This window comes from Chaetodon auriga, chromosome 15 (assembly GCF_051107435.1).
Source record: "Chaetodon auriga isolate fChaAug3 chromosome 15, fChaAug3.hap1, whole genome shotgun sequence".
Taxonomy (NCBI): domain Eukaryota; kingdom Metazoa; phylum Chordata; class Actinopteri; order Chaetodontiformes; family Chaetodontidae; genus Chaetodon; species Chaetodon auriga.
The window spans coordinates 4,994,117-5,005,648 of NC_135088.1; the positions used below are offsets into that span (position 1 = coordinate 4,994,117).

General features: G+C 44.4%; 2 protein-coding genes across 2 annotated transcripts; both read left to right on the forward strand.

Moving 5' to 3' along the window:
- The first annotated feature begins 6 nt into the window (after positions 1-6).
- Positions 7-6,626, forward strand: zw10 (zw10 kinetochore protein). Its single transcript, XM_076751382.1, has 16 exons — positions 7-196; positions 925-1,059; positions 1,434-1,535; positions 1,931-2,008; positions 2,116-2,275; positions 2,666-2,818; positions 2,992-3,189; positions 3,406-3,542; positions 3,707-3,889; positions 4,175-4,395; positions 4,512-4,583; positions 4,682-4,851; positions 4,998-5,128; positions 5,238-5,369; positions 5,477-5,679; positions 5,944-6,626. Exons 1-16 carry the CDS (start codon positions 92-94, stop codon positions 6,062-6,064), a joined length of 2,301 nt encoding a protein of 766 aa, XP_076607497.1. The 5' UTR covers positions 7-91; the 3' UTR covers positions 6,065-6,626.
- A 1,957-nt stretch (positions 6,627-8,583) lies between these two features.
- On the forward strand, positions 8,584-11,145 carry LOC143333076 (G protein-activated inward rectifier potassium channel 3-like). Its single transcript, XM_076751008.1, has 3 exons — positions 8,584-8,778; positions 9,347-10,550; positions 10,949-11,145. The coding sequence occupies exons 1-3, from the start codon at positions 8,584-8,586 to the stop codon at positions 11,143-11,145; spliced, it is 1,596 nt and encodes a 531-aa protein (XP_076607123.1).
- Positions 11,146-11,532: the final 387 nt, after the last annotated feature.

Genomic DNA, 11,532 nt, shown 5'->3' on the forward strand with positions numbered 1-11,532 from the left:
CATCTCGGAACCAATCAGACCACCTGGCGGGTCCTGGCTTGTTGTCCTCGTCTGTCACAGTTCACATTAGCTTATACCATTACTATAAAACATGTCGTCGTTCGTAACCGAAGTGCTCGCCAGCTCTGGCAAACTGGAAAAAGAGGACCTGTCCAGTAAAATAAGCAAGATGTCGCGCAAGGTGGAAGATACAAAGGTAATCCATTAGCTAGCCTAGCGTTAGCTTCGCGAAGTAAAGTTTGAACTAGCGTTAGCTGTTAGCGCCAACACTGAAAGATACGAAACTTCACTGATCGTTTCACTAAGACTAGCTGGACTTCTGCTGTGCTCCCTGAAGTAAATCTTAGCTGCAGATAAACATTAGCTTCATCATTAACTAATACAAAGCGGACTATCCAGCTAGTTTAACTACGTTAGTTAGCAAGACTGTTAGCTAGCCAGATGTGGTGAAGAACAAGTAGTGACAGCTGACTACGTGGCTCCATTATATTCAGTAAAAGTACACGTTACAACGTTAATTTTAAACCTTAATAAAATATTTCTATATTAACAGTAATGTCCTACCGCTGTCTCACAGTAATGTTAGGTCAGTTTATCGGATGAAGTTTAGCCAACAGTGACAACTTTACTCCGTGACTGTTCAGTGAAGTACTTCACAGATCATGTTAAAATGATTTGATGCCGAGAATTACAATAATAAAAATACTTATAACGAGACTCTAAAACTAATTGAGTATAACCGAAGTAAATGGTAATCATATAGTACAATAAATAGTACTGTAAACAAGCAACGAGCACAGAGGTATGATATACTTATATTGTACACAAACTCCTGCAAACAGTCATGCTCTGTGCCTAAAGCAAAACGTATGCCTCGTTAAATCTTTCTGTTATCTGTGTTTTCTTCATGTTTTTTTTTCATAGGAAGAAGTATGTGACATGATAAACAAGAGGTATACTGACTTCCTGCCCAGTCTTCAAGGATCCGAGGAGCTCATGGTGCAGGTTGATGAGGTCTCCAAAGAAATGGACGTCCTTAAAAACTGTATTGAGAATGAGGTATGTGTTGAAGAGCAAGACAGACTGGGTTCAGTCTGCTCGAGGCTGATTTAATTCAGCTTGGTTCATTTTCATTTCAATTCCATGAAAAAGCACTTGTTGACAACAGCAAGGAGACTTTTCACAAGGAGAAACCTCGAGCAGAAGCAGACTCTGGGTGGACGATCATCGGCCTCAAGCCTCTGAGTTTAGAAAGAGAGCTAATAACAGTAACAGCTATAATAATGAAAGAAATATGATTTATAGTAAAATAGTGTATGCATGTGGTGCAGGTATATAATAGAGATATGACTGTATGTATGTAGTAGATGTATGTAATAACAATAATAGAAATATGACTAATGCGCTGAGCTGTTCTGTGTTTGTGGCTGCAGGTGCAGCAGAACATCCACTCAGCTGTGACTGAGTACGCAAAGCTGAAGCAGCAGTTGGAGAAAAATACTATCATTATAAAAATGCTGGGACACCTGAAACAGGTACGACATGCATAACAGTTTATGAAGCAAAATGTAATATAATACGAAGTGAGAAACTGATCGTGTCGGGGAGTTTCCACGTGGCTCCTGTCGACAGATTCTGAACTCATGAATAAAATGAAAGTTGATTTTTCTGTATCTCGAAATCATAAAGATGCTAATGTCACTTTTTTGAGGAAAAACTGGTTGTAATTCTGTATACTTTTCTTTTTATTAATTTCTTGCTATATTGAGCTTATAATGAAAAAAGAAACAGAATTCTTTGGTGTTTCTTTTGCTGCCATAAATGAAGTGAAAGTCTTGCTCTCAGAAATGTATTAGAGGTGAAAAATTGGTATTTTGATTATCCATAATTTACACATTTGAGTGTTTCTGTTGTATCTTCTGTGACTCAGTTTCACAACGCCATGGAGGAGTTCAAGAAAGCTTTACTGGACAAAAAGTACGTTGATGCAGCCAAACAGCTGGAGCAGGTGAGAGCTGCTTACATCACGTCCTCATGACCTGACCTCCACTCCGAACGAAGGCTGGGCAGTTTAACCGAAAACACACATATAGATAATGAAAAATATATTTCCAGGCGAGGGACAGTGTGGATTCACTCAAAGGCTGGAAGGCTTCCCAGCTCCCCCTGCTCAGCGCTCTCAGCTCTGAGTTGACAGTGCAGAGAGAAAACCTAATTTACCACCTGGGAGATGAATGGAAGGGCCTCGTCATCTGGAGATTACCACCTTCAAAGGGTAAGACTTCTTCAGGAAGCTCGAGTTTCAGTGTGTGTATCAGCTGTGATACTAATACATCTTAATAAGATGTTTTCACTTTTCAATTGTACCAGTGTTCAGTGTTTTCTTAAAGGTACAGCAAACCTTACTTAGAGGCACTTTTCTTCCTGACGGTGTTTAGTGTAGGTATACATGTGATACTGATCGATGCAGATCAATACTGGTCATACATCATCGTGCAGGCTGCAAGCCAATACTCACTGGATCTAACCTTTCACCCACTCAGTTATAACCGCTCTGTTATAACCGCTTACTCACTAGCAATTGTTGTTTATATGTTTTAAAATATGACAGCAAGCGTGTTTCAGTGTGAAGCGTTGGTAGTGACTGTTGGACGTGTCCCGCCAGAACCTGCAGGTCCAAAGTCCTTCCTGAAGGTGGAGCTGAACCTGAGCCACGCCTGCAGTAAGGACGGTGAACCTAAACCATCTGCTCTGCTGTGCTGCGTCCTGCAGGCTCTGGCCATCCAGGGAGACCTTCAGCACAAGATCAAGCTCTTCAGTAAGAACAAGGAGCACCGCTCACTGTTCAGTGTGCAGTCCTTTCAGAATCTGAATCTTCACACCTTCCAGACACTTCATTCCAGTTTGTGTGGCGTTTGTATGACAGTGTTTAGAGAAACACATCGTGTCGAGCTCAGAACCTGCTCAGTCCTGGTGTCTGTTGTGGTCCAGGTCAGGTGCTGCTGAAGAACATGTTGAAGCCGTTGGTGATGTACCCGTCACTGTCAGTGAGGGTGACAGAGCAGCAGGACGAGGGAACCGTCCTGGCCTTACAGTGTCTGGAGGACAGCCATGAGGAGAGGTCCACTCCTTCACAGGTCTACAGCAAACTGCTCCTGGTGCTGAAGACGCTGCACACACACCTACTCGGTACAGTACGGTCAAATACATCAGAAATCAAACATCAGGCGGCTCAGAGTCTCTGATTTACAAGCTGATCTTCATGAGACACGAGCTGTTTGTGTCATTTAGGGTCCTCATCCCCCAAAAAGATCAGCAGAGCCATGTGTGATCTGTCTCACCTCTGTGTGTGGCTGAACGATGATGAGTTACAGAACGCTAAATCACCTGTTTGTTGGTTTTCAGATGTGTCCATTGGTGATAAAAAGCTTGCGGCCATCTTGGGGGAGATGATCTGGGAGGAAATTTCTCAGTGCATCATCCACGAGTGTCTGCTCTACTCCATCCCCACCAACAGCAGCCAGCTGGATAAATACAGCACTGTATGAACAGATGCACACACACAGAACACACACTGTTCACTGTTCATCACTCATGGACAAAGTTTCTCTGTGTTCTCACAGTTTATTTTAGTCTGAGTGACGCTCGTGTCTGCGGACGAGAATTCCATTATTAATGAGAGTATTATTTGTCGTTCGTGTTCAAGGTGATCAAGGAAACTGAGGAGTTTGAGAAGTCTCTGAAGGAGATGGAGTTTCTGCAGGGCGATTCCACAGACCTGCTCAAGTACGCCAGAAATGTCAACTGTCACTTTGCCAGCAAGAAGTGCAAAGACGTGATCGTGGCAGCCCGGAAGCTGATGACCTCCAAGATGCACAACACTGTCAAAGTATGTTTGAGCTCGAGGCTGGTGGTCCATTCAGCTCCAGGAAACATCAAACATACATGCCATTTACTTTGCTGGGAAGTTTAGCTGTTTCAGCAACATTTTAGGAACAATTTCCCAAAAATTTCCCTTTAAAATGGATTTACAGAAGTTGGACAAAATATCTGCAAGACCTACTTGATAGAATTACAGCTGCACCAGAAAACCTCAAAAATACCACGAGCATGCCTTCAGTCTTCAGCTGCTCCCTGTTTGTCTTATTGAACTGCTTCTGTTTTTCTCTGTTAGATCACACCGGACTACAAGCTGCGCCTCCCCAAGCTGCCTCCTCCGGGTCAGGAGGCGAAGGCGAAGTCAGAGAGCGCAAAGGAGGAGACGATGGAGAACACGAAGCAGCTGTCTGCGTGGAGTCTGTGTCTGCCGGCCTGTCGCATCAGTGAGTCGGTGCAGCAGCTGATGGAGCTGGCTCTCAACACGCTGTGTGAGGCCGTGGGAAGCTCCACCCAGTGGTGAGTCCCAGCGTTCAGACGGTCGCCTGGGCTGACGTACTGTGTCGTCCTGAGCTTTACAGCCCTCGAGGCTCAGTGTTAGAGAATCTGATCAATCTTTCTTTTGTTGTTTTCAGCGCGTTACAGCTCTTCTTCACTGTGAGAAACATCTTCCAGCTCTTCTATGATGTTGTACCGACGTACCACAAGTAAGGATGTTTCCGTCATGTGACACACAGCAGGTCAAACCAGCTCAATTCCCCTGAAGGTGACTGGTTGTGTCTTGTTTCTCTGCTGTTCCATCTAGGGAGAACCTGCTCAAGTTCCCTCACCTGGCTGCCATCCAGCACAACAACTGCATGTACCTGGCCCACCACCTGCTCACGCTGGGACACCATTTCAGAGCCCACCTGCCACAGCCCCTCAGCGAGGGCGTGGCGACATTTGTCGACATGGTGCCTGGATTCAGGAAGCTGGGTAAACAGACAGTTCTGCACCTGTCAGCCATAAAATATCTAACAGAAATTCATGAGTGAAGTTTCCACTTTTCATCCAAAACATGAGGCATCTGATCTCATGTTGCCCTGAAATAAGCCGAGCACCTTCTGGTCCTTCTCCTCCAGGTGCTCAGTGCTTCTTAGCACAGATGAACGTTCAGAGAGCTGAACTGTTGGAGAGACTTTCCACCGCTCACAACTTCTGCAACCTGGATGATGAAGACAACTACACTGCAGCCAGCAAAGCCGTGAGACAGGTGAGAGCAAAGGCCTTCAGCATGACGTGTTCTAATGATGGTGATGATGATGCATCATAAATGTGCTGACTCAGCTCTTCAGCTGTGACGCTGCTTTGCTGGTTTGCAGGTCATCCATCAGCTGAAGCAACTGGGAACAGTGTGGCAGGATGTGCTTCCAGTCAGCATCTACTGCAAAGCCATGGGCAACCTCCTGAACACAGCCATCACAGAGGTCACCGCCAAAATCATGACGCTGGAGGTTCGTCCTTGGCTTCATCACGGCTCCTCTGCGTGAACCTGGGAAAAACTCAGAGTCTGCTTTGTTACATCGTCGATGATCAATAAGCATCTTATTTGTGTCTGCAGGATATTTCTTCTGAGGATGGTGAGCACCTCCACACTCTGTGCCAGACCATCATCGAGGAGGGTCCGCTGGTCTTCATTCCTCTGGCTGAGGAAAAGAAAAACAAGAAGTATCAGGAGGAGGTGCCTCTCTACGTGAAGAAGTGGAGCACCTTCAAGGAGCTGGTCATCGTGCTACGGGCCAACTTGCAGGAGATTGTCGACAGGTAAGACAGAAACTTAAAGAAACTGTTCAAATGATGATCAGTTATCTTTAGAAATGAATGATTACTTTCAGGCTTGAAGTTCCAAAGACATCCAGACTGAGTCAGACTCCTAAAGCAGATGTTACACCACCGTGTTGTCATGCTTTCTTTAGTCTTCCTCATGAACAGTAAACACACCTTAAGCATCGAAAGAACCGTGTCTGGTGACAACATCCTCTATGGACGTTTGTGATTGGCTGATTCGCCTGCATTTCCTGTCCACAGGTGGGCTGACGGCAAAGGTCCGCTGGCGTTGGAGTTCTCCAGTTCGGAGGTGAAGAATCTGATCCGGGCCTTGTTTCAGAACACAGAGAGGAGAGCTGTAGCTCTGACCAAAATCAAGTAGAGACTCAGAGAGAATCACCACCGAGGACGATACTGCAGCACTTTGTCCTCTGAGGACATTATGATTCATGTCTGTTTTCATTTCCTTTGGTTCAGTATATTCATGTATGTAGGCTGGACAGTGCTGCTGCCCGGCCCGGTTCACTGGGGTTTAAGCTGGCTGTGATCAATCTGTGGGAGATCTTCATTCTCAGACTGCAATTAGTCCTGCAGAGATTACACCGAGGCTTCTTTACATCAGCCTCAGTCATATAGATTTGAGGGTTTAACACTACAAAGCCAGCTGAGGTTGTGTAACCAGTGTCCTGCCATCTGTTGACACGTGATGTCTTCGCTGCACATTGTTCATCAAACTTCATCTGCAGCTTTTCTGTTTCTTTGCTGCCGTGTGTTTGAACCTAAATGCCTCTAAATGATGATTCGCTCTAACAAAGACACTCTGGACCTGCATCTCTTCTTGAGAAGAAGAAGAAGTTTGTTGTACAAGACGTTAAACTGAACTCTTCTGTAATGTATTTATTACTGATCCAAATAAACCAAAAGATTACACTTTTCCAAACACCGCCAGCTTGCTGTTCTATAATGTTTTCCATGTTGCTTGGAAGACATTGAACATACCTGTACTTTAACCATTACAGTCAATACCACTCTCACGTCTCATATGGATGGGCCTGGAGATAGTTAGCTTAGCATAAAAACCAGAAATTAGGAAATGGCCGTACAGCACCTCATCAACAAGGTGTAACATGTCAGTGAGCTTTAGAGGTGCTGCACAGAACCATGCTAGCTGTTTCCCTCTGTTTCCAGTCTTTATGCTAAGCTATATTTAGCCTCTCTGGGCGAAGCTTCATAGAGTAGTTTTGAACTGTTCATTCGTTTTTTTGAAGGGATAAACCTGAAAACAGATTGTGTTTGAGCTTCATGTCAGGTTTGTGACATAGAGACATCCAAAAGGTCCATCCAGCTGTCTTAAATAATCCTGCTAATCCAGACTGATGTTTAAATATCGCCATGATGAAGTGACCTGATGCTCTGTTGACACTAAGCTGCAGCGCTTTGTTCTGAGGGAGGAGACAAACAGCTGGACGGTCACACAGCTGGACGTCCATCTCCTCCTTCATGTGGTCAAACTTCAAGTGAAGTTCTGCCAGCAGCTGTTTTCATCTGGAGCGATGCTCGACAGGTATGGGATTCTTTTCTGCTTGTAATGATGTTTTCAGCAAAAAATGATTATTTGACTTTTTAGAAATATAGAATTTCTAACAATATTAATATAAATATTATTTGATATTGTGTCACCATTTTTACTGTTCCCACTGTGTCAGTGTGTCCTTGAGAAATGATTTTAAGGTTAAGGATTATATTGATTATCTTAATCTGCAGATTATTTTAACAGTTGGTTATGAAGGTGGTGTCTGCAGATGGTTTTGTTTAATCCAACAGTCCAAACTACAGGATTCATCTTAAAATGAACTAAAACAGCAGATTCAGGCAAAGTAATTGATTAATTGTCTATTAATCAGTGAAATGACTAATTCCATCTGAGCTAAATGATTTAATTTCCAGGTCCTACTGTAACCTGGAGAGTATTTTAGTGAGTGCAAACTAAAAGGTCTCAATGTGCAACATCTGGAATTTGTCTATAAATGATGGTTTTTGTTGTTTAAATTGAGCAGCTCTTTCCAAGAAGTTCCTATTTTCCGAATAATTAGTTCATAATTACATTCATTTGTTCCAGGAGACTTTGCAGGAGATGACAGCACATTTTACTTTTAGAATTTTTGCTACAGAAGTTATTTTTTATCACAGTACTTTTAACATCACTGCAGGTGTGTAACCGGAAGGTAGTTTTAGTTCCTACCTGCTGTCGCACCCACACATGGATCCAGGTAGCAGCTGAACATAGATTCAGAATAAAAAGATATTCATGTTTTGGTTCAGTCTTTAGTTCCTTCTCTGCCCTCTAATAACTAAAACGCTTTCATCTCAGAATCAAGTACAGTACTTATTGTTCAAACAAGTGAACTCACCACAGTTCATTTGGCCACATCTGGACAATACTTAAGCCTTCTGGCACATACAGTCAGTAATCTTTCCAAATCCATCGTGTTCTTTGGTGTTCCTCCGATTAATTTTGAGGATTAGTGATAATCCCTACATGTGTAATAAACTGAAGCAGTGGCTGAGACACTGATCAGCCCACTTCAGTCTGATGAAACTTCCTGTTCTGCTGATAAAGGGAATAAAGCAACATTTGCTTCTGGCACGTCATCATGTAACATCTGTAGTCGTATCTGTGGGAATCTCAGGGATTTCTCCTTGGAGGTGTTGGCTGTCTGAATTATCATCATTGTATGCATTTCCAGTGTTTACTTCAGTACTGAAGCAGCACTAACTAGCAGAGAGATTTAGCTGCCGTGTAACTCTGAAAACTGATATATTTGATGTAATTCGATTTAATTTAATTGTCGACACAGAAGCCAGACGTGAAGGTTAATCACCATCTTGAAGAACTCAGCAATGATCTCCACTGTGATGTGCAGCAAAGAGACGCTGCAAAGCGTTCAGTGCAACAGTCACATCAGGAGCCCCATCAGGGTCGAGCCTCGCAGGAACTCCATCCCGCCGACGCAGACCCTCACCGCTAAACATCTGCTGGCTTACCTGCCCAGAACACAGCCAGAGTCCGTCCGTCACACTGCTCGCGCTCACAAGGTACAACTGTCCGTGATGGTGTCTGTAGTTAAAGTGCTTATTGTTCCCTCACTCATGTATCATCATCTACAGTATGAGCAAAGTCTGATACTAGAGATAGTTTTCACTTTCATCTGCTTCTTTGTGATCACCCTTAACTTCAGTTCAACCACCATTCGGTGTCCTGCATGTGACTTACTTCTTGTTGAATTTCACACCAAACTCAACTGATTATAATTTGGATGCAGCTCAACTCAGGTCTCAGCTCTGGTCTAAAAGGTACCAGGGAACAGGGGACCTATAAAGACTGACACTAAAAGCCATTGATCCAGCACACTGAGCCCCTCTACTCCTCCTGAAGCTGGAGAGGACTCATCAAAGCACCAATGCCCACCTTTAGGACAGGTCATAGATCACAGCCCCTGGTCTCACAGACACCAGAGTGATTTTTTGGACATGACCACAGTGTGAAGGAGGCCTCAGAATGGGACAGGCTTCAATAGGACTCAGTTTGTGAATCTACTTGGCATTTATTTGGTGGTTTAGTTCTTTTGCATTTTGTGAATATTATGGTTTTCCTTCATTTCAGGTCACAGCTAAATCCTCTGTTGCTTCCATGATGACCTCAGAAAGAGCTTCTCTCATCCACAACTTCTACAATGTTAACTACTCATCACCATCCCACGAGGCCTCTCCCTCCCAGACCCAGACTCCCTGCAGCCAGTCCTCTCAGGCTCTGACTCTGACCAAACAAGAGCCCCCCCAGCATCACACTATCCCAGCGGTTCCTCTGGAACCAGTAGAGGAGACCCCAAAGCCTCAGCGTTTGCATCGCAGCAAACACCTCAAGCGTTTCAGCTCCAGGTGGCAGTCGAGAGGCTCCACTGGCAGCAGCAACATTCCCGTCTCTGCAATGGAGAAGCTGAACGTTGCGAAGAGTCACAAGAAGCGCTGCAAGCTGCTGGGTGATGAGGACTCATTGCTCATCACTGCCAGCAATCAGCGCCAGCGTTATGTCACCAAGGATGGCAAGTGCAGGGTCAACCTGGGACCTATTGCAGACAAGAGTCGCTTCATCTCAGATATTTTCACCACATTAGTGGACCTCAAGTGCCGCTGGTTCCTTCTCGTCTTCACAATGTGCTACATTCTCACGTGGGTGGCCTTCGGTGGAATCTACTTCTTTGGTGCCTGGTTGCGTGACGACATTGCACACGTTCACGACCATCAATGGAAGGCATGCTTCGAGAATGTAGACAGTTTCCTTTCAGCCCTGCTGCTGTCGTTAGAGAGCCAGAGGACTATTGGGTATGGCTCCAGGATGGTGACAGCTAACTGCCCTGAGGGTGCGATGATCCTGATGGTCCAGTCCATCCTTGGCTCCATTATCGACGCTCTGATGGTGGGCTGCATGTTTGTTAAAATCTCCCGGCCACAGCAGAGAGCCCAGACGCTGATCTTCAGCAAGCACTGCGTCATCTGTGAGCGTGACGAGAAGCTCTGCATGCTCTTCCGCATTGGTGATCTGAGAGAGAGCCACATGGTGGATGCCAAGATCCGGGCCAAGCTGATCAAGTCCCGGCAAACCAAGGAGGGCGAGTTCATCCCACTGGAGCAGTCAGAAATCAACCTGGGCTACGACACTGGGGGAGACAGGCTGCTCCTGGTGGAACCTCAGACCATTACCCACATCATCAGTGACAGTAGCCCTTTCTGGGAGGTGGGAGCCGAGCGTTTGAAGAGGGAGTCCTTTGAGATCATTGTCATCCTGGAGGGCATCGTGGAAGCGTCAGGTTTGTACAAATATATTTCAGGTTTGTGCTGTCCTCCAACAGAGGCCATGTCCATAGCATGAAGCTACATTACAGTATTCTAAGGAATCACAGGGAGACTTGACAGAAGGTGTCTTAACACTGCTGTACTTTGACTTCGTTTGAGTGGTTGACGAGCTGAAAGTAGCCGACCGATGTGTGGTTGCCACCTCCTGTGTTTCCAACGTAAACAGGAGCTAATTTGAGTAGTATCTGACATTAACTAGTATAAATAAAAACAGTAAAAGCTGTGTGTAGGATCAGATTTAGCCAGATATTAGCCATGTGTGGAAGGAAGGCCAGAAAACGGTGTGTTTTAGTGTGTATTTGGGTAATTAAGTGACATTTACGCAACCCTATGATGCTTTGTTGTATTGCAGGTATGACATGCCAGGCGAGGACATCCTACACAGAGGATGAGGTCCTCTGGGGCTGTCGATTTGAGTCATGCATTTCGTTGGAGAAAGGAGGGTTTCGTGTGGACTACAGTGCATTTGACAAAATCTTTGAAGTCCAAATGTCCCGACTCAGTGCAAAAGACAGGAGCACAGCAAAGGAAGTGGAAGCTGTGTTTTAGAAAACATCAGCTAATCAAAGAGTTCTTGTTTTTGTACAAACATCATGTACGTTTAATGAGCGACTTCAAGTGATTGTGATATTCCCTGATCAGAACAATCGTATTTCACGAATTTTAATATCAGGGCAGCAGAATTTCTGTTGTTCTGCTGTGTATGTCATAAGGTTTGTTCTATGTTTTCTTGTGATGACATTTAATTTATGTTTCATTATGAAGTGTTTTATGTTGTGTTTAAATAATATTTAAAAAATAAAAACCCTGAAGTCTCCTGCTGAAGCTGACTGTCTGTGGTCATTTCTGGGCAATTGAAATAGTGAAATAAAAGCAACTATATACATATGCACATTATATACAAAAAAGTACAACATTAATATTAATTAATCTTAA